General features: G+C 38.4%; 1 protein-coding gene across 1 annotated transcript in view; it reads left to right on the top strand.

Annotated features, from left to right (window-relative positions):
• PHF8 (PHD finger protein 8) overlaps window positions 1–24151 on the top strand; it is a gene marked incomplete at its 3' end in the record, with an annotated part of 64725 nt that extends 40574 nt beyond the window's left edge. The window contains exons 11-19 of the mRNA XM_006923690.3: window positions 737–828; window positions 3655–3744; window positions 5581–5883; window positions 6647–6750; window positions 10823–11001; window positions 11290–11375; window positions 11886–12019; window positions 12606–12919; window positions 24056–24151. Of these exons, the coding sequence (XP_006923752.2) occupies window positions 737–828; window positions 3655–3744; window positions 5581–5883; window positions 6647–6750; window positions 10823–11001; window positions 11290–11375; window positions 11886–12019; window positions 12606–12919; window positions 24056–24151 (1398 nt within the window). The remainder of the gene's footprint in view (window positions 1–736; window positions 829–3654; window positions 3745–5580; window positions 5884–6646; window positions 6751–10822; window positions 11002–11289; window positions 11376–11885; window positions 12020–12605; window positions 12920–24055) is intronic.
• Window positions 24152–26598: the final 2447 nt, after the last annotated feature.

Raw genomic sequence — 26598 nt, 5'->3', positions numbered from 1 at the left:
AGGTCTCTTGTCTGCTCAGACCTGAGATTCTTCAAGGTGACTTGGCCAGAAGGAATCAATATCTCAAAGTTGCAAAGAACCTCAGAGGCCAATGAGTACAGTCTCCTACCTAATACCTCAAACCCTTATTCTTTTTCCTAGACAGACTGTTGTTTAAGTGTTCAATAAGAGGATAAATGACTAACCGCTTATTACCTGTTCTGAACAGCTCAGTTCAGTAGAAAATTCTTTATTGAGCCTAAATCTGGCTGTTTGTCATAACCTCCTCCTGGAGTAACTTAGAACAGGGGCTTTAATGGCCCTTTATGATCTGTGTAGTTGGCAATTGTGGTCCTCCTGAGTGTTGCATTTTGAACCCAAGAGGCAAAGTAGTGTGATGGGAAGAGCACACGCCTTAGATTCAGATAGACATGGTTTCAGTCGGCTTTGGCACTTTACTAGGTGTGTGCTCTTGGTTGAGTCTCTCTGCCTCTCTGAGCCTCAGTTTCCCGAACTATAACATGAAAATAATGATACCTAGCTTACAGGGAGGGGTATAAGGATCAAATGAGATAGTATATGTCAAATGCCTGGGATATAGTAGGTACTCATTACATGAATACTATTATAAGGACTGAGATCTGAAGTTGCATTTAGAACCTTGAGCATTTTCTCTGGTCGCCTGAAAAAAAATAGCAAGTCCTTCACTTCCTGACATGGTTTCGCTGACACTCTGCCTTCCTCTTTCACCCTTTAGGTTTGCGAGAGAACAGGAGACATCCTGCCTCCTACCTGGTTCATGGTGGCAAAGCCCTGAACTTGGCTTTTAGAGCATGGACAAGGAAAGAAGTAAATATGCTAATTTCTTTACCTCCTCTCAAGTTATGCCTTTTCTGGCTTTGGATAGATGGTTTTGGGGAGGCGGAAGAGATCAGGGAGGCTTGTGGGTTCCTGGCATTAGAGTGGAAGACTAGGCTAGGACTTCTTGGATTATGCTTCAAACTTTCTTTCTGATTATAAAAGTAATACATGCTTTCTCTAGAGAATTAGAAAAATGCAGAAGATTGTAAAGAAGGAAAAACATCACCTATAATTTTTAACACTCAGGGAATTAACATTAACGTTTGGGTATATTTTCTTCTGGTCTTTCTTATATGCATTTAAAGAACATAATTGCTGTCACCCCGTACATATGCTTTTTTTAAATCTGAATTGGTTGATTTATCTTAATTTTTCTGTGTCACCAAAGTTCTCCATAAACATTTAGTAGTTACATCTTTTGCAGTGATGTACCATCCTTACATAATTACTTGTTTATCATTGCTTCCTTTTTATTTATTTATTTTGGGTTAGTTATAGAAAATCATGCAGTGACTGTCTACATCAGTCTTTGTCCCTCATCTCTTGATTGTTTCTTCAGGATAGATTCCTAGAAGAGCAATTACTGGATTAAATTAGTATATGAAAAAATGTAAGACTCTAGATACATACTGCCAAAATGGCTTTTTAGAAATAATATCAATATCTATTTATCCAGTTGAATACTAAAGAGCTATAAAAGAGATTAAAAAACTCTCTATGTACCGATTTGGCAAGATCTCCAGAATTCGTTAAGCATAGGTGTAGAACCATGTGTATAGTATGCTACCTTATGTGTAAAAAGGGGAAAAACAAGAATTATATTTGTATGTGCTTGTATTTGCCTGAAGACACAATCTGGAGGGATGCAAGAAACTGATAAAAGTGGTTACCTATGGGGGAGGCCTAATGGGCCTAATGGCAGGGACAGGTATATATTGAGGCTTTTATATATGTGTATGTGTGTGTATGTGTGTATATATGTGTGTATATATATACATACATACATACATACATATATATCTTTTTATATTGTTTGAGTTTTGAACTACGTGAATGGATTACCTACCCAATTGAAATTTTCTTAATTTTAAAAAATACAAAAAAATAGAAGTATCAATGTATTCTTATGCTTCTGATACTCTTTATAGACTTCTTCCCCTGCATACAGTGGCCTAAGGAGACCTTTCAGCCACTGCAGGCTTGACTTGCGCATTCTCCCCATTTCCTGTTGCCAGCCTTCCCCTCAGATATCCTTGGACTACTAGTTTTGTGCCTTCTCTTGCTCCCTAGACTCACCTACACCTGGACCTTATCCTGTGATTTTGTTTCCTTACACCCCTCAGGTGTGGCTACCTTGAGTTTTATCTCTGACCCCCCACATGAAGTAAACATCAGAGTGACTCTGTCTCTCAGGAGCACCAAAAGGGAGGGTAGTGGGTGGGTCCTAAGCACTCATGCCCTGGGCCAGGATGGCTCCAAGGACGAAGGGATGGCCCCAAACAGTGTGGCCAGAGGGAGCTGGAGGAGAGTAGGACACAGTTCCGAGGAGCCCGCGCTTATGGAGGAAATCTTTTGTGAAGTGCAGACAGCTTCATGGGAGCCACTTGCTCCCTCACCTTTCCAGAGCCCCTGGGTTGGTAGGAGGGAGTTGTTAAGGTTATTCAGCTGGGTCACATGGATTCTAGGTCCCCAACCCTGCCCAGACACCAAATTAAATTCCAGATGGATTAAAAGAGTTAAAGAAAGAAATGAATCAAACCATGAGAAACAAGAAGTAAATGCTGAGGAATTTTTATCCTGTGGATACAGAAGTGAAGTGAAAACTGGTAGAAGAAATCACAGAGGAAAAGCTTGAGAGATCTGTCAACATAAACGTGTAAATTTCGAGGACTCAAAAAGATTGCAAACAAAAGAGAGGCAACCAACAGATCTCTCCCTGAATTGCTGTTGAGCTAGCTGTGAGCCGCTACATGCTCAGCACTGTTTCTGTCCTCATAAGTGTAGAGGCTGGGATGTCCCCAGGGATCTCCCTGAGGTCCTTAACTTTTTGAAGGGTGTGGCTCAAGCCCTCAACTGGGCTCCTCACACCTTTTGACACTATCCTTTATCAGATATATGTTTTGCAAATGTGTATTTCAAGTCTGTGGTTTGTCTTAACAATGTTTTCCTAAGACAAGTTTTTTTTATTTTTTAAGTCTAATTTATTGGATTTTTCCTTTTATGGTTCATACTTTATTATTAAATTTATTAGGGTGATATTGGCATAATGAATTTTATAGGTTTCAAGTGTACAATTCAATAATATGTCTGTTACATTGTGTATTCACCACCCAAAGTCAAATCTCCTTCTGTCACCATATATTCGACTTCCCCTTATTCTTATCTACCTCCCCTCTACCCCTTTTCCCTCTGGTAACCACTAAACTGTGGTCTCTGTGAGTTTTTGTTTGTCTTGTTTGTTGCTTTCAGTTTTATATCCCACATGTAAGTGAAATCATATGGTTCTCAACTTTTTCTGTCTGACTTATTTTGCTTTTTGTGTCCGAAGAAATCTTTGCCTAACCCAAGGTCACAAAGATTTTCTCCTCTGCTTTCTTCCAAATGGTTTTAGATTTTACATGTAGTTCAGTAAATGCATTTTGAGTTTGTGTGTGTGTCTGTGGGTATGGTGCAAGATATGGATCGAAGTTCTTTTTTTGTGCATGTATATCTAATTGGCCCAGTACCATTTATTAAAGAGACTATCCTTTCTCCATTGAATTGCCTTGGTACCTTTATGTGTTGGGTCTATTCCTCATACCTTTTGTTTGACAGGCTCTGCCAGACCACGAGGATGAGATCCCGGAGACAGTGCGGACTGTTCAGCTCATTAAAGATCTGGCTAGGGAGATCCGCCTGGTGGAAGTAAGAAGCAGGGGAGCAGGGGAGGCGTTTGGGAAGGGCTTGAGGCTCAGGTGGAAGGTCAGGCCTCTGCAGTTGGCATAAGAGCTTAGGGGAAGGGTTGGGAAGACCCCATCAAGGACTCTATTTATTCATGTATTCATTCATTCAAATAATTACATTAGGTGCCTCAAGTGTGCCACCATTGGGCTAGGTGCTTAGAATGCATAATAAAATGCCCACAAAGAACTCATAATCGAGGAGAGGGCAAAGTTAACCTTTGAGCCTCTGTTTCCTCATCTCTAAAGGGAGGATAATTATACTCAGGGGTTGTTAAAAGGATTAAATAAGGTAATACAGATTGAGCATTAAGTATATATAATGTGTGGCACACAATAGTTGCTCAGTAAATTCTGATGGTGGGTCATCGTGGTGGGTGGTGGAGGTCATGGTAGTTGTTGTTGTTATTAATATTTTGACTCAGTCTCTGCATTCTACAAAATGACAGTTCTCCTGGGTCGAAGATGATTACAAAGCCATGTTTCAACAGGTGGCATATACCACGAGGCAGTAAGGTGTAGTGGTAAGAGACTCAGAGTAACTTGGGTTCTGGTTCCTGCTCTGTCACTTGCAAGCCTTTCAGAGCCTCAGTATCCTTATCTGTAAAGTGGGGATAACACCACTTTTTCAGAGTTTTGTTATGATTAAGAGCCCCTCGCACAGTGCCTGGCAGAGTAAGTACTCAATAAATGTGAGCTATTGTTATTAATAGATTTTGCAGCAAAGAGAGAACTTAGTGTGGGCTGGTGAAGTAGCAGAGGCACCAGAGGAGAATTGGTCTGAAGGAAGTTTAAACTTTCCTTTAGCTTAGAAGCTATAAAGTTATATTTAGCATTCAGGATATAAGCAATAAATCCATGATGAAGGGTAGTCAGAGTGAGCTACTAGGAAGTTGGGCTTCTAGCCTCACTGCTTGCAGCATGTTTCACTGCCTGCAGCATAGCTTACATTGTCCACCTCCTATCTCATTTTCCTCCACTCCCATCTGTCAGAATCCTTTAGGTTTATAGTTAAAAGGCCTACCCTTTTTCCAGCTCTTCCAACTTAAACCAATTTTGTATACATAGAACTTTGGGCTGGTTGGAAGAGGGTTTAGAGGTAGATCACATCTGGTCCATTGGCTTTCAGATATTTTAAAGCAATGGAATCCTTTTATTTTCAAATGAGATTTTACGTGGAAGTCCAGTATATACATATAACCAATCAAAGCATAGCTGCTATGAATAAGATGAAGGTGAGAGGCTTAGAGCTCCACTTGTTCCTCTTGTTTGCCTTCCACCTCCCTCTAGTCCCCAGGGCTCCCAACAAGTTCAAAGGAGCCACAGAGCATCTTTGAAAACCACCTTTCCAGTCTAATCCTTTAATTTTACACCTGAACAAACAGAACTCCAGAGTGTTCAGATCACTTACCTGAGGCCACAGAGGTAGCTAGTAGCAGAATTAGGTCTAGAACCTCTCTTCTATCAAATCCTTCAGTCCTTAAAGTTGGAACCACACAGTTTAGTACTGAATTATTTTCTGTCTCATGTCAGCTGCTCTTGGAATCTTTTCTCTCCAGTTTTGACAGTAATGCTGGGTTTTTCCTCTGCTCGTCTTCTCCTTACTCGTCAGTGGCTGGGTAAAGAAATGCCACCCAGTGAATTCTTGATGATTCATTGTGCAAAAACTAGGGTGTGCATATATGGAGCATCTGTAAGCCACTTACATGGCAGTACTGCCAGTGCCATGAACAGACCTCTGCTCTTAGAGAGAGAACCCTTGAGTAAGCTCTAACTCCCTCATGTACTAATACTCTTGTAGGATATCTTCCAACAGAACGTTGGGAAGACGAGCAATATCTTTGGGCTGCAGAGGATCTTCCCAGCTGGCTCCATTCCCTTAACCAGGCCAGCCCATTCCACTTCAGTATCCATGTCCAGGCTGTCACTGCCCTCCAAAAGTGGTTCAAAGAAGAAAGGCCTGAAGCCCAAGGAACTCTTCAAGAAAGCAGAGCGAAAGGGCAAGGAGAGCTCAGCCTTGGGGCCTGCTGGCCAATTGAGCTATAATCTCATGGACATATACAATCATCAGGCACTGAAGACAGGCTCTTCCCAGAAAGCAAAGGTGGGTGCTGGCCCATGGGTTCAGCCCAACCCTTTTGGGTCCCTTGGAAGAGCAGGGTATCAGAAGAACAGGCTATCCGGTTCTCCCACCTCCTTTAGGGCCCCTGTTGTTTGGCTACCAGTCCCACTCATTTAACAGGCATTTATTGAGACCTTGTCTATGCTGGGCACTGTGATAGGTGCTATAGATGTAACCCTCAAGAGGCCGACAGGCTAGTGAGAAAGGTAGGCATAAAAACAAATGAGTGCAATGAAGTGTTGTGGATGCCACAATCAAGGGTGTATGGGACCCTGAGACACAGAGGGGGATGATTCTATCTATCTAGGGGGAATGGTCAGGAGCTCTTCTCAGAAAAGATGACACGAACTGACTCTCGAAATGCTGGAATGTGAATGACATTTGAGAACGTACTATATGAGTGTCAGATTGGAGTCTTGAACAGGTTCTTGAGAAAAGCCCTCCTCCAGGGCTCTACCTTGCTTCAAGATTGTGGTACCCTTCATGGGCATGTAAAGATGTTCCCCTCTCTTTTTAGGGAACATGTTTTATAAAATTAATAGGTTCCCCTTGAGCTAGCCATGCATTCTCAACCTCCTGTTCCTATGATCATTTGGGTTGGGGTTGTGGGACAGTGTAGCAGAAGACCTCGCTTGGTTCAGGTGGTTTTGACAGTGAACTCAACCAGTGAATCCAGAGGGAACTGGCTATCCTGATTCACATGGGAGTCCCAGACAGGTGACAACTGAGCCTCCTCCTTCTGCAGTTCAACATCACTGGTACCTGCTTGAATGACTCAGATGATGACTCGCCAGACTTGGACCTTGATGGGAATGAGGGCCCGCTGGCCTTATTGATGTCTAATGGCAGGTGAGGTGGGGAGAAGGAACATTAAGATACTGGGACTGTCGCTGGCAATATGCCACTAATACAAGGCATGGAACTAGGACCTGGGAAAGGAACATGGGTCAGGGAGGGATTGTGCTTCGGGAAATACCCAGATACTATCAGGTATCATTGCTTAGTTCAGAGGGCCATGGAAATGTTTGTGGGTGGGCAGGGGAGAGGTCTGGACTCTAATTGGTAATCCTCAGAAAAGTCTTGTATAAATTCTAGAATTTTCAGCAAGTCAGTGGGTCAGAACCACTGCCAGGTATAAGAGGTAGTATAGCTTGCTGGTTAAGAGCGTTAGTTTTTATGTACCTTTGCTATTCAGTTTTTAGGAATTTATTTTGTAGAAATATTTGCACAGGTGTGTGATGAGAACTATTCGGTGTTCACTGTATCATTGTTTATAATAGTAATTGAAAACATGTTCATCAATAAGGGTTGGATAAATAAATTATGGTACATCTGTAGAATAGAATACCATTCAGCTGTTAAAATGAATGAGTTTAATATCTGTTATGCAGAGATGTCCAAGATATATTCTAAAGTGAAAAAATCAGTTTATAAAATAATATATAGGAATAGTTCCATTTTAATTTTTTAAAAATACATGTGTGCTTGTATAGAAAAGCAACATACAGACTTTTTTTTAATTTAACTTTTTTGAAGAGGTTTCAAATTTAATTTATACAGTTTAAAATTCAAAAAATGTGAAAGAATACATAGTGAAAAATTTTGCTCCCACCTCTCCCTGTTCCCCAGTTCCCCTCCCCATGGACAACCAACATCAATGATTTTCTTCCAGAGATATTTATTCACATTCACGCAAATAAATATACTTTTTATATATTTTATGCTTGTCACACCAAATGTGTAACAGTAGTTATCTCTGGAAAGTAAGATATGGGAGGCAGGAGAGGAAATTTTCACTTCAGTAGCATTTGAATTTTGTACAGGGAGCATGTATTATTTTTCTTAAAATAATTTTTAAGAAAATTATCTAAAAGATAATTTTCTAAAAGAATAAAAGCTGTCATAACAAAAAACATGGACTTGGGAATCGGCCAATCCTGAGTTTGAATCCCAGTTCTGACATGTATTCATATGTAACCATGGTAAGTTAATTAACCTGTCTGTGCCTCAGTGTCCTCATTATATCTCTTATATAGATAAAACTTACCTAGGGTTGTTGGAGTCTTAAATGAGATAATGTATGTGAAGTGCTTATCACAGTGCCTGCCACATAGTAAATGCTTAATTAATGGTAGCTCTTATGACGAAGTTGAAGATGAAAAATAATAGTGGTGGTGGTGGTGATGATGGCGTGGGTGTGGTTAGAAGCTGAGTAGGTCATCAGAAACCCTGAAACATGTAGGAAGGCAGAGGAAGATAGTAAGAGTTATCATCTGGACACTCAGAGCACCAGACAGGAGCAGTCAAGAGCTAAGTACAGAGTATGAACAGAGTGGGAACATAAGCAACAAGAATACCTTAATAGCCTTTTTGTTGGAAAAGGTTGTTTTCAGATCCCAAGGGCAGGTGTAGTAGGCCCACCTGGCTGGGCAATAAGGAAAAAGCAGGGAATGTGAGAGTAGGGCAGATTCTGAAAGCAGCAGTTATTCTTGGGAGTTGAGAACCTAGTTACTAAAGAATAAGATTAGAGAAACTGTTGAGCATTGCCTTTGTCCAGAACCCATGGTCGGTCTCTGGGGAAGAGAAAATTGAGAATCCTAAGGGTCCTACCTGTAATGACTATTGAGGATACAATGAGACATTTTACCTTTCCCCACTAGTCTTTCTTGTGCTGCTTTTATTACCTCCTGCAGCTGCCAGAGATGGCTGTTAAGTGAACCTAGAGAATTAAGGTATAGAAATATTTACAGATCAGATGATAGTATGTCTGGGCTTTTCTCCAAAATAATCCAGTGTTTTGTAGGGACTGAGGTATAGATGAAACATGATTGGCTGTTGATAATTGCTGAAACTTTACTGGATGATAGGTACATGGGAGTTTGTTATACTTTTATATTTTTGTATATGTTTGACATTTTTCTTAATTAGAAGTTAATAAAAGATCATTTACAGAATACCTACTCTGTATCAGACTCTATCTTAGCCTTTTATATACATTATTTTATTTTGTCCTCTTAACAACCCCGAAGGTCAGTTTTGTTATCCCTATTTTACTAATGTAGAAACTGAGGCTCTGGGAACTTAATTAAAAGATTAGCTACCATTGGGCACTTGCCATGTATAAGTCTCTACATTAGTTCACTTAATCCTCCCAACACCTCTATGAGGTAGAAAACAGGCCAATTTAATGACAGCCAATTCACTGAAAGCTAGTTAATCAAATGGTTATTTGCTGAATGTATCAAGTATACTGATTTACCAAAAACTTGTTTCTTTTTAACTATAAGGTTTATTTTAGCAGTTTATACTGGCTAATATTGTTTACCAAGTATAACAGGATTATTTAAGCTACTTTTGAGTTTTTCTACTTCCTTTATATATTTTAACAGCTTTTTTGAGGTATAATTTATATACCATACAGTTAACCTCTTTTAAGTGTACTCTTAAATGGCTTTTAATAAATTTAAAGAATGTGCAACCATCACCACAGTCCAATTTTAGAAAATTTTTATCACCCAAAAAGATACCTTATACCCACTTATAGTCAGTCCTGGTTCCCTTCCCCAGACTCAAGCAACTACTACTCTACTTTCTGTCTATATAGATTTGCCTTTTCTAGACATTTCATATAAATGGAGTCGTAACAATACGTGGTCTTTAGTGGCTGACTCCTTTCACTTAGCATAATATTTTTGAGGTTCATCCATGCTGTACTATGTGTCATTAACTGGTTCCTTTTTATTGCTGAATAGTATTCCATTGTACGGATACACCACATTTTGTTTATTTACTAGTTGATGGTCATTTAGATTGATTCAGCATTTTGGCTATTTTGAATGATGGTGCTATGAGCATTTGCCTACAAGTTTTTGTGTGGACATATGTCTTCATTTATCACTTAGGAGTAAAATGTTTTGTCAGGTAGCTCTATGTTTTACTTTTTAAGAAACTGCCAAAATTTATTCCAAAGTGTCTGTACCATTTTACATTCCCACCAGCAATTATGAGTTTCTCCTTATACTGGTTAACACTTTATTAATGTCTGTCTTTTTGATTATAGCCATTCTGATGGATGTAAAGTGGTATCTCATTGTGGTTTTAATTTGCATTTCCCTAATGACTAATGATGTTGAGTATCTTTTCATGTAATTATTGGCCTTTTGTATATCACCTTTTGAGAAATGTTTATTCACATCTTTTGCTTGTTTTTTTTTTGTAATCGGCTCGTTCGTCTTTATAATAGAGTTCTAAGAGTTATTTAAATATTCTGGATACAGATCCTTTCCTAGATAAATGATTTGCAAATATTTCTTCCCAGTCTGTGGCTTGTCTTTTCATTTTCTTAATAGTGTCTTTTGAAGCACAAATATTTTGAATTTTACTTAATCCCAGATCCTAAAGATATTTTCCTATATTTTATTCCAGAAGTTTTATAGTTTTAGCTTTTACAATTAGACCTATGATCCATTTTGAGTTAATTTTTGTATATGATGTGAGGTAAGAATCCACATTTATTTCTTTGCATGTGATATCCAGTTATTTTAGCATCATTTGTTGAGAAGACCATCTTTTCCTCACTGAATTGCCTTGGCACTTTTGTCAGAAATCAATTGACCATAAATTTAAGGGTTTATTTAGTTCTAGACTTTTAGTACAGTTCCATTGATATATATCTATCTTTATGGCAATATAAATTTTGAAGTGGAGTAGTCTAAGTCCTTCCAACTTTGTTCTTTTTCAAAATTGTTTCAGCCATGTTAAGTCCTTTGCCCATATACATTTTAGTATCAGCTTATTAATTTTTACAAAAAAAGCTAGTTGGATTTTGATGGGGATTGCATTGAATCCGTAGATCAATTTGGAGAGAATTGCCACCATAACAATATTGAGTGTGACTGTTTTTATGTTCTCCTCTTTCTAGCACCAAGAGGGTAAAGAGCTTAGCCAAGTCTCGGCGAGCCAAGATCGCAAAGAAGGCAGACAAGGCTAGGCTGGTGGCAGAACAGGTGATGGAGGATGAATTTGACTTGGATTCAGATGATGAACTGCAGATTGACGAAAGACTGGGAAAGGAGAAGGCGACCCTGATAATAAGACCAAGTGTGTACCTGTTCTTTCTCTTTCCTGCCTTGCCCATTTCACATTTGTTTTTGGTCCCCTTGATAGACTTCAGACCTTAGGCCTGAGCTTAGTGACATTCTGATTTACTAGCTCTATAGGCCTCCACGCAACCTTTACTCTAGAGATTTATTTATAAGCTAATTCCTAAGCTCCCTAAATTATTCATCTGTCATTACTTTCAGGAAAATTTTCTTTCCCCTGAGTGTTTGGCTCAGATGCTAATCTTAGCTTCATAAGTCATGATAAGTACATTCCATTGTTTCCTAGAATTTCCCCGAAAGCTGCCCCGTGCAAAGCCTTGCTCTGACCCCAACCGAGTTCGTGAACCAGGAGAAGTTGAGTTTGACATTGAGGTAGGAGCCTGTCCTGTGTTTAGTCTTCTGCTCATTCTGGTTACAGAGGCAGATGACAGATTGTTATTTTAGTTGGGGGGGGAAAGATATCATATGCACTCAAACCTAAGGAATTTATTAAGTGAAGGATTGTGTACTAAATGCTGCTGAGCATATGAATGGAATGTTATAATTTAGTTGAAATATTTTAAAATCCTTTAATACAGAGTAGAATAAAAGACTGTGATGTAGCAGAAAGAGTATCTGATTTAGAATATCTGATTGTGATCGTACACAAATTATTTAACTTCACTGAGCCTTAGTTTCTTTATCTATAAAATGAGAGTTATAATACCTACCTCACAAAGATGCTGTAGAAATTAAGATGAAAGAATGAATATGCTGCTTTGTACTTGGTCTGTACTTGGTGCTCAGAAGGTATTAGTATCAGGAGTGAGACTGTCAACCCTGTATTGGGGCCTTACCAGACCAACCCTGGGCAGCTGAGGTGATATCCTCTTTCCCCAACAGGAGGACTATACAACAGATGAGGATATGGTAGAAGGGGTCGAAGGCAAGCTTGGGAACGGGAGTGGAGCTGGTGGAATTCTTGATCTGCTTAAAGCCAGCAGGCAGGTGGGGGGACCTGACTATGCTGCCCTCACGTGAGTACTGGCTTTGTTTTCTCCTTTCTAGATGATCAAACAGCACATCCCTACCCCCTGCTCGAAGGGATAGGTCAGCCAATCAGCAGATATTTATTGAGCTATTTAAAGAGACAAAGAATTAGCCAGGACATTTGGGCTGAAAGAATAAGTAGACATGAAATCTGTCCTCGGGAACTTAAGATCTGACAGAGAGAGGCTGTATAGACATCAAGGGGAATGGGGTTCTTTGGAAGTTGGAAGAGAGGCTGGAAGAGACACGGAAGGACAACTGGGCCTTGTTTAAAATAAAAGAGGGAAATATGCAGCATAGATGAACAGGGAGGGAGGTACGCCCATCTTTTTGTCATCTTACCTGCTATCTGTGGAGACTTGAGGCAAGAAGGACTGGCCTTTTCATGAAAACAATCTTTGATACTATCTGGATCCTTCAGTTTGGTTTCTGGTTTTTCGTCTGGGATGGTTCTTTCCTCCTTCCTCCCATCCTACCTTGCCACCGTTGTCCCCTGTCCCTGACTATTTTGATGACTGGTTTCCTCTGACAACTAGAGAAACTCCCTCAGCATTTCTCCTCTGTCTCTTGCAGCGAGGCCCCTGCCTCTCCCAGCACTCAGGAGGCCATCCAGGGCATGCTGTGCATGGCCAACCTGCAGTCCTCATCATCCTCTCCGGCTACCTCTAGCCTGCAGGGTTGGTGGACCGGGGGGCAGGACCGAAGCAGTGGAAGCTCCAGCAGTGGGCTGGGCACAGTGTCTAGCAGTCCTGCTTCCCAACGCACCCCAGGGAAGCGGCCCATCAAGCGGCCAGCATACTGGAGAACTGAGAGCGAGGAGGAGGAGGAGAACGCCAGTCTGGATGAACAAGACAGCTTGGGAGCATGCTTCAAGGATGCAGAGTATAGTAAGAGCAGCTGAGCACTTGGGCCCAGACCAAAAGGACTCCCCTAGTCCCAGTCTCAATCCCAACACAGGACAGCCTGTAGTGAATAAAGGCTTGACCTTAAGCCTAATAGTTGGTTTCTCTGAGCCATATTTTCTTTATAAAATGGATATATCTCACAGGTAGATGTAAGAGTTAGAGATGATGCTTGTACAGAGCACCTGGCACAGTGTCTTGCTCATGAGTAGCCTTCAAAAATTGGTAGCTATTATAATTAGCTATCATTCACTTTTATTTGTTTGTTTGTTTGCTTGCTTGCTTGCTTGCTTTTGAGTCAAAAGGAAAATTTATTAGAAAAGGAGTAACACTCCATGGACAGAGTGTAGTCTCCCTCTCAGAGGCAGAGAGTGAGAAGGACAGTGAGAGAGGCAGTGAGAGAGAGAGAATAAAGGCACTGAGAGGGACAGTGACAGTAGAGAGAGACGAGGACAGTGAGAGACAGAGAAAAGGCACTGAGAGGGACCTGTCATTCACTTTCAGCATTGTCCTTCACTGCTGGTGACCTTTTTCCCTCTTGCCTATTTTACTTCTGTGTCATTCAGTTTATCCCTTGCAAAGTTATATAAATAATGACCTTTCAGTGCTCTTTTTGCATTTAAGAGATGACTCCTTTTTTTAAGCTAAGATTTATTGAGTACTACAGTGTATAAAGCACTTTTTGGTATAGTACAGCTGACTTCAATGTAGGCTTTTGCTTTAATACTATTTTTAAAATTTAATGGTATTGACCAAAGATTAGAGTAAGACAGAAAGCAAAAATTCCCTTTGACTAACACCCTTACCCCTCTGAGGAAGGTTACCCAAAAGTAACCTTTGTTATTAGTTTGATGTATACCTTTCATTTTCTTGTATTTACACCCATATATAGAGATAAATAGAGGTATAGTCTTGTTTAGTGTGTATGGTTCTACAACTTGCTTGGATATCTTTCAACATCAGTTCCTAGAGATCTACTTCATCAATACATTGAGATCTACCTGATGCATAGTAGTCTGTTGCATAGATGTGCCACCATATGTTTAGCCATTTCCTACTGATTAACATGTAGGTTGTTTCTAATTTTTTAGTGTTACTGACAGTGATACAGTGAAAATTATTTTAAATAACTTTTTGTGCCCATGTGCCAGCTAACATTTCTCTAGGATAGCTAAACCTGCTGGGTTGAAAGGTATGTACAAAATAAATATTAATAGTGCCAAATTCCCCTCCAAAAGGGCCAGTATATGAGTGATATATGAGAAATACTTGGTTCTCCACAGCCTTACCAGCAGTGGGTATTATCTGCCTTAGTTTTTGCCAATCCAGTGGCAGTCAGTGGTGCCTCAGTATGTTTTATGTTTATTGGCTTTTTAAAATTTCTTTTCTGTGAATTATCCATTCATTCTTTCACCCATTTTTCTATTCTGTTTGTTTTTGTTATTGATTTGTAGGTGTTCTTTGTATATTCTACACTTGCTGGAGTGTTTTTAATATATTCTAGAAATGTTGAAAAATATTTTTTTTAGTCTGTTGCTTGTATTTTAATTTTATTTATGGTATTTTTAGCATGTAGAATATTTCAGTTTTTACATAGTCATCTTGATCAGTTTTTTGTGTTTTATGTCATGTGTAAGAAGATTTTCTTATATTTTCACCTAAAACTTCTATAGAAGTTAAAATTTTAGCTCTTTTTGGAATCAAATTTTGTGAATTGTAGGAGGTAAGAATCTAACTTAATTTTTTTCCACATAGATAGTCATTTGCCCCAATACCATTTATTGACTAATTTATCATTATCCCCTCTGATCTGAAGTTCCACTTACTGAATTCCCATATATACCTGGATTTGTTTATCTGCTCTATATTTCCAGTTCTGTCCCTTAAAAGCTATGTGACCTTGAGCAAGCTAGTTAACCTCTCTGTGCCTCTCTGATAATAGTACCTACCACATAGGTTGTTGTGGGTTTAAAAATGAATTAATATACATAAAGCACTTAGAACATTGCCCAGCACATGGTAAGTGCTGTATGTGAGATACTATTATTATTATTATTATTATTATGCTCCATAAAATCAATTTGTCCATTCCTGTAGGTTAGTTACTATAGACCTTGTGTCTGGTAGGGCAAATCCCTTCTGCAGAACATGCTTTGGACCTGAGCAGAGCACAGATGCTCAGTAAGCCCATCATCGCTGGGCTGAGCTATGATCGGTCTTAGGAGTATGCCAAGTTGCCCAGTCTCCTACCCTACTATCTTCAGCAGACAATCACATCAGCATACAGCCAAGACATCCAGACCTGGTCTAACTAGTCCCCTCAGAACAAACAGTTCACTTAGCCTCTGCTTCCTATTACCCCTCCCCATCCCTGCTTTACCCAGCAGCACTAGAAAAGCAGTTTAACAGAGATACCGACCTACTTCTTATTTTTCCATAATTTCTAGGCTATTATTGAGCTTTTCCTATTGTAGATGAATTTTAGAATCAGCTTGTCAAATTTTATAAAAAATCCTAATAGGATTTTTTATTAGGATTTCATAGCATTTATAGATTAATTTATGGAGACTGACATCTTTCATCAGAGGCTTTTCTCCTGTAGTAGGGTATGCATTCCTGAAAAATTTCACATCCTGAAAATTTGTACACTAAAAAATAGAGCTTACAAGAAAAAGAGGGTAGAGACATACCCCTTAAAATCTGTGTGGCTTTGAAACCAAAATACTGACTCAGATAATGACAGTCCTAATACTAATCCTTGTTCAGTTAGAGCCCATTGACATTTGCACCCAGCATCAGTCAGTGGATCCCTTGTAGCCTGGGCTCAGGCATCCTTCTTCCAGATGTAGGTTCTTGAGGGTATTTGTTTAAGGTAGATACTAACTTCATCAAATTAAAATCCGATCCAGGACCTAGTCTTCAGCAATCTTTTTTAAACACAGGAGGAAGTATCTTCACAATTTCTTCATCTGCTCTCAGCCATCCTCCTTTCCCACCAGAGCTTAATTTTGTAGAAAACAGAACCACCATTTGCTCTTCCTCTGATGGGAGTCACTATTGCAGGATTTTCATCATTTATCTGTAGGTCTTCATATATATCTAAGGCTTTCTCAATAATTGTAAGAAAATTTAACAGCGCTTGGTTAAGAACAACTTGCCAGGGAAAATTGCTTTTGATCCAGTTCAACTTCTAGATGGCATTGATATTGTTCTGCTATTTACCTTTTATGTATGAACAGTCACAGAACAGACCATCTTGTCCAATCTTCAAACATGGTTTGTCTCTCCATTTATTCAGGTTTTTTTGTTTATCTCTTTTTTAGCTTATTCTTCAGTTTATTACTAGGTATTTTATAGTTTTGTTCCTATTGAAAGCGGCATCTTTTCATCTATTACAGTTTTCAATTGACTGTTGCTAGTATGCAGGAAAATAATTGATTTTTCCATATTGATCCCGTGTTGGATTGCCTTACTATATATACTCTTATTCGTTCTATTATTTTTTCAGTTAATTGTCTTGAGCTCTTGAGGGAAGTCATCTATGTCTCATATCTTAGTTTGTTAGGGCTTCCATGACAAAATACCACAGACTGGATGACTTAAGCAACAGAAATTTATTTTCTCATAGTTTTGGAGGCTGGAAGTCCAGGATCAAAGTGCTAGCCGGGTTGCTTTCTCCTGAGGCCTCTCTCCTTGGCTTGCAGATGACTGCTCTCTCAGTGCCTCTTCATGTGGTCATCCTTTTGTGCACATGGACCCCCGGTGTCCCTCTGTATATCTTAATCTCCTCTTCTTTTTTTTTTTTTCCTTTTTACCATGTTTCTTTAATTAGATTAATTATAATTTCTGTTTTAAAAGCGTATTAAAAAATTTTTTATTAAAGTATAGTTGGCATACAATAGTATATTAGTTTCAGGTGTACAACATAGTGATTCTTCATTTATATACCTTACTATGTGATCACCACACTAAATCTAGTAACCATCTATCACCATGCAAAGTTATTATAATAATACTGACTATATTTCCCATGCTGTACACTACATACCCGTGGTGTACTTATTTTATAACTGGAAATTTGCAGCTCTAATTCCTCCTTACCTTTTTCACCCATTCCCCTACATCCCTCCCTTCTGGCAACCACTAGTTTGTTCTCTATGTCTGTGAGTCTGTTTCTGTTTTGTTTGTTCTTTTAGATTCTACATGTAAGTGAAATCATACAGTATCTGTCTTTGATTTTATTTCACTTAATCTCTTCTTAAAAGGACACCATTCAGATTGGATTTGGGCCCACCCTAGTGGCCTCATTTTAACTTAATTACCTCTTTAAAAGTCTTTTCTCCAAATACAATCATTCCCAGGTACTGGGAGTTAAGAATTTAATATATGAATTTTGGGGGGACACAATTCAGCCTATAACAACCACTTTCTTGTATTCACACCTCTAGATTTGTCTAGTTTTTTTAATATGGCTTTATTGAAATAGACAATTAGTTGCTATTCAATGAGTTTTTTATTGTACAATTCAATGAGATTTTTATTCCATTATACTTGGCATACAATAATATACCAGTTTCAGTTGTATAGCATAGTGATCAGAGATCCACATAACTCGCAAAGCGATCACCCCACTAAATCTAGTACCCCTCTTGCCCCTTACATATTTATTACCTTATTAACCATCTTCCCCATGCTACACTCTATATCTCCATGTCTATTCTGCAACTATCCATTTGCACCTCTTAATCCCTTTGACTTTTTTTGCTGTCCCCCCAACCTCCCTCCCATCTAGTAACCCTCAAAATATTCTCTGTATCTCTAAATTTATTTCCACTTTTGTTGTTGTTGTTGTTGATTTTGTTCTCTAGATTTCACATGTACATGCAATCATGCAATATTTATCTTTCTCTATCCTACCCGTTTCATTCAGCACAATATTCTCTAGGTCCATCAAGGCAGTATCTTTTTCTATCCCCTTCCTTTTAGTCTCTGTGTGTCTTTCAATCTGAAGTGAGTCTCTTGTAGTCAGCATATGTAGGGGCCTTGTTTTCTTGTCCATTCAGCCACCCTATCCTTTGGTTGGAGCACTTAATTCTTTTCCATTTGAGGTACTTATTGATAGGAATGTAATTATTACCATTCTTTATTCCTATTTTTGATACATGTTTTTTCTTCTTAAAGAAGTCCCTCCAAAATTTCCTGTAATACTGGCTTGGTGTTGTTAGCTCCTTTTTGTCTGGGAAGCTCTTTATCTGTCCTTTAACTCGAAAAGATAGCTTTACTGGATAAAGTATTCTTGGTTGTAGATCCTAGGTTTTCATCACATCTAATGTTTTGTGCCAAGCCCTTCTGTCTTGCATTGTTTCTTTTGAGAAATCAGCTGCCAGTCTTATGGATGCGCCCTTATAGGTAACTAACTGCTTTTATCATGCTTTTTAAGATTCTCTCTTTGTATTTAACCTTTGGCATTTTAATGATGATATGTCTTGGCATAGGTTTCTTTGGGTTCCTGGTTTTTGGGACTCTCTGAGGTTCCTGGAGTTTTATATCTAGTTCCTTCACCAAGTTAGGGAACTTATCCATCATTATTTCTTCAAATATATATTTAACTTCTTGTTCTCCCTCTTCAGATACCTCTACAACACTGATATTTTAACTTTAAGGTCCCATAGGCTCCTTAAATTATTATTATAGTCTTGGCTTCTTTTTTCTTGCCATTCTGATTGAGTGTCCTTGACTTCCCCATCCTCTATATAGGTCTTTCAATCCTCTTCTTTATTCACTCTATTTAATTTAATATACTTTTCATCTCAGATAATGTGTTCTTCATTTCTGACTGGTTCCCTTTTATAATTTCCATTTCCATTTTTATGTTTTTTATCTCTTTGTTGAAGTTCTCACTGAATTCATCTACACTTCCCCTAAATTCATTGAGCACCTTTATAACTAGTGTTTTGAACTCTGCATCTGTTCGATTGCATGACTCCATTATTCCTGGATCTCTGTTCTGTTCTCTCATATGGTTTTTGCTTCTTTGTCTTCCCATTTTGACTGCCTTTCTGTGTCTGTTTCTATGTACTAAGCAAAGCTCCTAAGTCTCCCAGTCTTTGTGAAGTAGGTGTCCAGTGGCACAGTCCTGAGAGGGGTTCAGCTGCAGGCCAAGTTTAGCCACAGCCTGTGACCCTCCAGGGTCACCTGATAAGATTCAGCAAGCAATCCACAGACACTGTTCTTATAGTTGCCTCAAGAGGCCACGCCAGAAACCATGGTCAGCTGCCACCAGTGTGAGTCTAGGCACTGCTCAGCAAGGGGCATCTGACTCACTGAGGATATACTTGGATGTGGCTTGGGTGGGGCCACAATAGAAGGAGGCAGAGTTTCAGAGAATCCTCTGGGCAGAGAGACCTCTTGTTATCCAATTTGATGACCTCTCAGCTATGGCAATACTGCGTCAGCACACTGGAAGGGCAGAGGGCTCAACAGAGGAACAGTGGATACTACTGGTACTTCTGTCTGGGATCCTAGCCTCTGGCCCTCACTCCAACAACTCAGTGTTCCCCTCTAAGTTCCTGGTGCCCTCCACACAGCTGAACTGGCGCTGGTGCTCAGAGCAAGCAGGTCCATCACCCCAAAAGTCCGCTCGCGGGGACGGCCCCTTTAAGAGGCATCTGTAGATACCGACTGCCACTGCTATGGCCTCTGTCTCCCTCAGCCGCTCGGGACCGGGCAGCCTCATGTCCTTGTCCCATTCTACCTCCCGTTGCAGGGTGAGTTCTGATTTCTCCAGTTGTAGTGCTTGTTCATCTAGACTCCAGGCAAGTCTGCTTGCTGTTTGCTCCATGTCTCTGTCACAACTTTGATTTGGTCGTAAGAGGGATAAACAGAGCCTCTATTATCTATGCTATTTTTTTTCCTCCTCTCTAGATTTATCTAGTTTTATTACAGTGTTGAATAGTGATGATATTAAGGTCATCCTTGTGTTGTTTTTGACTTTGAAGATAATGCTGCTGGTGTCTTTCCACTTAATACATAGGTCTCTGTAGGTCTCTTGTAGACTAATGAAGTTCAGAAGAGTCTCTGTCTCTTGTGTGAGAGGTTTTGTTTGTTTTAAAATCAGAAGTGGAATTAGATTTTATCAGATGATTTTTTGGCATCTTTGATGTACATAGTTTTTCTCTGTTAATTTGTTAATGATGATTTACATTAACAGAATTACTGATTTTGAATTTATATTTCTTTTTTAGAATTATCTATACTTGACCATGGCATTTAACAATAGCTTATCTAATTTATTTGATTACTAGTAATCTCTAATGTTTGGTGTTTGTATACTGCTAACTTCTGGCTTTGTTTTATTCCTTTTTCTTAATGTTCTTTGTACAACATCTCAAGTTGAAAGTTCTGTTCATTTATTTTGTCTGTCTTCCCTTTTGATAAAGGGTTTTTTTTAATTAACATGAAGTAAAATTGGCTTTGTTGGTATACACATGTTTAGCTTCTTGTAACCACCACCATCACCATCACCATCACCATCACCATCACCATCACCATCACCTCAATGAGGATACAGAACCACCCCTTCCCACCCAACTCCCTTATGTTATTCATTAGTAGTCATGCCTTTTCTCTACCCTTAGCCCCTGGCAACCACTGATTTGTTCTCCATCACTGTGGTTTTGCCTTTGCCAGAATGTCATATAAATGGAATTATACAGTAAGTAATATTTTGAGACTGGCATCTTTTTCTTAGCATAATGCCTTTAAAATTCATCCATATCACTGCGTATCAATAAATTATTCTTTTTTATTGCTGAGTAATATTCCATTGTATAGATATGCTGCAGTATTTTTATCCATTCACCCATTGAAGGACATTTTGGTTGTTTACAGCTTTGGGTGATTATGAATTGAGCTGCTGTGAACATTTGTGTACATCCTTTTATATGAACATGATTTTTCATTTCTCTAGAGTAAATCCTACAAATGGGAATCCTGTACAATACTGGCAGTGGATGCTTTAACTTTATAAGTTTTATAGTTTTCAGTATACAAGTCTTACATTTCCTTGTTTAAAGTTATTCCTACCTACTTTATTCTTCTTGATGCTATTGTAAGTGGAATTGTTTTCTTAATTTCCTTTAGAGATTGTTCATTGCTAGTGTATAGAAATACAACTGATTTTTATATGTCGATCTCAGAGTTCCTATTAACATAGATTTATGGTTATTGTTTTATGCCTTAGAATTTTAAATCATATAGAAAACAAAAAGAAGACTTAGGAACCACAAATATCACAATACTGGCTTTTATAATTACCTCTGTAGATACTTTTCCTGGTGTTTTTTTATTTCTTTATACAGCTTCAAGTTACTCTCTAATGTCCTTTTATTTCAGCCTGGACTCTAGCATTTCTTAAAGGGCAGGTTTACTAATGACAAACTCCCCCAGCCTTTGTTTATTTGAGAATGTCTTAATTACCTTCATTTTCGAAGGCTCTTTTTAGCCAGGTATATTATTCTTTGTTGATAGTTTTTTCTTTCAGCACTTTAAATATATCATCCCATTGCCTTCTGACCTCCTTTGTTTCTGATGAGAAGGTCATTGTTAATCTTATCATGGATGTTTGGTAGATGAAAGTTGCTTCTGTTTTGCTGCTTTCAAGATTCTCTCATTTTTGTCTGTTGACAGTTTGAATATATGACAGTTTGGTGTTTGTATACTGCTAACTTCTGGCTTTGTTTTATTCCTTTTTCTTAATGTTCTCAGTGTGGATCTTTGAGTTTATCCTACTTGGAATTTGTCAATCTTCTTAGATGTATATTTTTATGTATTTCATAAAATTTGGAAAGTTTTCATCCATTATACTTCATATAGTCTTTCTGTCTCTTTCTTTCTCTCCTCTCCTGTGGGACTTCCATATGAATATATTGGTAAGCTTGATAGTTTTCCATAGATCTCTTTGCCTCTGTTCATTTTTCTTCTTTCTTATTTTCTTTTCTCATCAGACTGGATGATTTGAATTGAGCCTTTTTCACTTCGCTGATACTTTCTTCTGCCTGCTCAAAATCTGCTCTAGTGAATTTTTTATTCAAGCCATTGTACTTTTCAGCTCCAAAATTTCTATTTAGTTCCTTTATATGTTTTCTATTTTTTGATAGAAAATTGATGTTCTCTTTTCTGTTGAGACGTGGTTCTCTTTGATCACATTTAAGACAGTTAAATTATAGCCTTTATATAGTAAGTCCAATTAATGTCTGCCTCTTGGACAGTTTTATCAATTTCTTTTTTTCCTGTAAATAAAATATACTTTTCTGTTTCATATCATGACTCATAATTTTTTGTTTAAACCTGGACATTTTGAATTTTATACTGAGGTAACTTTGGAAGTTATATTTTTCTTCCTTCCCAGAGTTTGCTGTTGTCGCTTATTGTGAGCTACAGTTATCTATTTATTGAGTGACTTGGCAAACAATTTTTTGAAAAGACTGTATTCCTTGATATTTCCTTAAATGCCTAAATTAAACAATCTTTTTTTTCTTTGTTAAGCATTCCTCTTGTTGTTGTAAGTATTTGATTGGATTTCAGAGTCTTAGAAATGTTGATTCTTACAGTTTTTGCCAGCTTAATGGTTGCTTCAGTGGAGAGATAGATTCTTGGAGCTCTCAACTTCACCATGTTGGGGCATCACACCTTCTACCTTTATATTTTTAATATGCATATTTGAACTTGTATTTTCTTTAAATGTCTAGAGTTAATTATCATCTACATCTTTTCCTCTTTAAAAAAAGACTCAAACCTTAGAATGCAATTCCTTTTGCATGTTACTCATACATATTATCTCTCAATCCTCACAATTTTGCAAGGCAGGTGTTATCTATTATTTCAATTTTATGGATGAAGATGGTAAGACTTAGAGAAGTTCTCTTAGGCTACAAAGCTAGTGGGTCACTCCAGGATTTCAAAATAATTCTCTGATACTGAGACTCAAGGTCTTTCTACCATACCATACTTCTTTCTTTGAGGTAGAAAAACCACTCAAACTCAACAAAATAACATTGACAGCCATTGGGGCTAGTAGAGACTGTACCTTTCTCAAACAACTGTTACCAGTAGTCAATGACCCCTCTTTAAAAAATTACTTAGTAAGTAAGGAGGCAGGGGTTTTACTTCTTTCTTTTCTCAAGGAAGAAGGCCAGAAAAATTTACTCATTTTCCTACAAAGAGGCCCTTATGGAAGGACATGGGATATTGGATTCCTCTGATGAAGTAGAATTCTAGAAAAATTTGAAGCTGGTCATTAGGAAGAAGTTTTTTCATTCTCACTTTGCTTTTCTTTCAGGTTTAACAGCAGCAGCAGAATTTGACCTCATCAGTAGGACCTTTCTAGACCATCTTCCCATTAAATCTTATAGGTGTTGCATGTGGATTGTAAGGAGAGTGATAAAACTGAATGTTTGCATGTATTTGTATAGTATGAGATACTTGTATATGTGTGTTTTGTCATTCAGAACATTCAGTTCCAATAATCTTGTTCCTAATTCAGCCCAAGTAGTATTTTTGTTCCCTTTTTGTGAATGATGTTTGTACCATTCTTTTTCCATTAATTCAGCAAACACTGAGTGCCTACTTTGCATTACCTTAGGCTCCCTTAGTTTGAAATCAAACAATACATATCCCGGCCCTCCTGGTAAATTGGGGGTGACAGATTTATGAATCGTCTCTTAAGTACTATATAACAAGTAACTCCAGTAGCGGTCTGCACAGGATACTATGGAGAGTTGAGGAGGCATCTGAATCAGATTACAAGAATGAGGGAGGCTTCTTTAGAAAGTGAATCTAGAGCTGAATTTTGTGGGGTCAGTAAAGTAACTCATGAAGTTACTGAATGGATATTGGGTGAGTGAATCAGAATTAGATGATGCTAGGAGGACATTTGCAGCAAGAATACAAAGGTAGATAGACGTGAAAAGTATGTGGCGCATTCAAGGACTCCTGCAGTTGAGTATAGATTAAATAAAAGGTCCACTTGTAGGGGAGTAGGAGGGGCTGAGTTAAGTATCATTTTATCTTCCCCTTTCTGAATGAGGTCTCAGTTGACCTTACTTTTCTCTCTCACTGCAGTTTACCCATCCTTGGAGTCCGACGATGATGACCCTGCTTTGAAATCTCGAACCAAGAAAAAGAAGAATTCAGATGATGCTCCATGGAGTCCTAAAGGTAATGTAGTATTCTGTCCTTAAACTCTATGGGAGTGGTTGGGGGAAAAAAATAGGCTGAGATTAGGTGGAGTATTTAATACAGGAAGATATAATTCAGTTACTCATTTGTTTTCATCAGCAAACACTTGTTGAGTGCCCACTGTGTGCCAGGTATTAGGTGCTAGGGTGAAAATGATCATTGAGACACAGAATTCATGCACTCAGTTCAGCAAAGCCAGGAATAATGGAACATGTTGCTCCTGATATTATATGACTTGAGATGAAAAGAGGAAGACCTTGAACAGAGTTTAACAAGTAGTCTAAGACTTCTGAAAACATTCTGCTACCATCATCCTAGCTCTTTGGTAATATTAATATCAAAGGAGGGAAATTCTGCTGACTATTGAGCTCTGCAAGGCCCAAGACTCCTTAGATTGTCAACTGTACTGGCTGAAAGGCTATCACTGAGAAAAGAAAAAAGAATGATCATTCAGTTGAACGTGGAATTTAGAGAATAATAAATTTATTCATCTCTTTGGGTAGTTTTCACATTGGAGGGTGTTATTGGTTAGCTTTTGCTGCTTATCCAACTACCCCAAACTTAGCGGCTTACAATAACAGCAGTTGATCATCTCTCATGATTCTCTAGGTTGACTGAACTACTATTTCAGTCTAAACCAGCTTGTCTGGGGCTGTTTGTTCTGAAAAGATCTCCCTCAGATGTCCTAATTTGGGCTCACGGGGGCCTCTCTCCATGTGAGGCCACCAGGAGGCTCTCTCATCTACCAGGAGGCCAGCCCAAGCTTTTTCACAAGGGTAGCAAGCAGAAGGGTGTCCAGCAGTAAGAGAGGACAAGCCGCAATGTGTAAGCACTTCTCAAGCCTCTGCTTATGTTATGTTTTCCATTGTCCCATTGGCCAAAGCAATTTACATGACCAAGCCTTGATTCCATGGGTGGAGAAATAGATTCCATCTCCTGAAAGTGAGAGTTGTAAAATCTTATGCATAGAAGGAGATGTGAGGAAATTGAGAGCCATTACTGCAGCAGTCTGCCACAGAGGGTGCTGGCATCTCAGTACCTGTGTCTCCCCAGAAAATAAAGGGCCTGCTATCCCTACCCAACCTTATTTGGCCTTTTTGGTATTTGTTTGGGGTTGGGGGCGTAAAGTGGCAGGGCAGTCCTGGAAAGTGTTCTCTTACTGATTTAATCAGCAAATTTTTTTGGAAGAGGTTTGTTTCTTCAGGCGTGTTTTCTGATTTTATTTTCCCCGATAGTTTCTGGTTTATAAGCATAATAGAAAATTTGGAAAATACAGAAAATAGAGGAAAGTATAAAGAAGAAACCATCCATGATTCTGCCACCCAGAAGCAACCACTGTTGTTAATGTGTTGACATATTTCCTACTTGTCTTTTTCTCTTATGCATTTTTCTTTTTATGGTTGAAATCACATTATGTATACAATCATATATCCTACTTTAAAATTATTTTGCCCTTTATTCAAAATAATATGTATATCTGGTAGCAAATCAAATAGTATAGAAGAGTTTAGGATGAAATGCAATGGTCTTCTGCCTCAGCTTTTTCTACCTACAATGTCTTGCCTGAGAGGCAAGTTTTTATTTTTCTGGTAGTTAACCTCTAAAACTCAATATAATAGGGTTTATAACACTATTTATTTCTTGATTTATTAACTTAATTTCTGTTTCTCCTTCCATCAGCTTCTGTCACTTTCTTTTGATCACCCATTTTCTAAGATATGGACATTAGTGCTGCTAATTTTTCTTCCTCTAACCTTCTATGAGGCACACTTTTTCTTTTACATTGTCAAGGCTGTTAACATTTACGTTGTCTTGTGATTAATACTCTACATCAACTATAAGTTGACTGTAAAAGTTGAAAACTGATAAATATATCTGGCTTTTAAAGTTAACAAGATAAATATATCTCTTTGCCGTTGTTTATAAATAATATTTTAGTGGTTACAAAATATTCTACTTTATGGATATACCTAATTTGCCTAACTTCTCCTTTGATGTGGGGCATTTCGCCTAGTCCCAGTCCTGGAAAGTGTTTCACACTTAGTAATAACATTTGGGGTGAACATCTTTGTATGTGTTTGTATCTCTGATTATTTACTTAGGATGGATATCCATGAAACTCTAGAAGGGCCAAAGTATATGACACTATTTACCTTGATATATAGGTATGCAGTGAAAAGTCTTTCTCCAACCCTTGTTCCACAGCCTTCCAACTTCCCACCTAGCATCAGCCACTGTTATCAGTTTCATGTTTATTCTTTCAGAGGTAGCTTATACATGTGCAAATAAATACATATATATTTTTTCTTTTTCACTCTTCTTTTACTCAATTGGAAGCATACTTTATACACTATTATGTATGTTACTTTTCCCACTTAACAGCTACATCTTAGACATTGTTTACACTCCCATAAGCTAAATGAGTA

Source organism: Pteropus alecto, unplaced genomic scaffold (assembly GCF_000325575.1).
Source record: "Pteropus alecto unplaced genomic scaffold, ASM32557v1 scaffold249, whole genome shotgun sequence".
Taxonomy (NCBI): Eukaryota; Metazoa; Chordata; class Mammalia; order Chiroptera; family Pteropodidae; genus Pteropus; species Pteropus alecto.
This window is presented reverse-complemented; position numbering and strand designations above follow the sequence as displayed.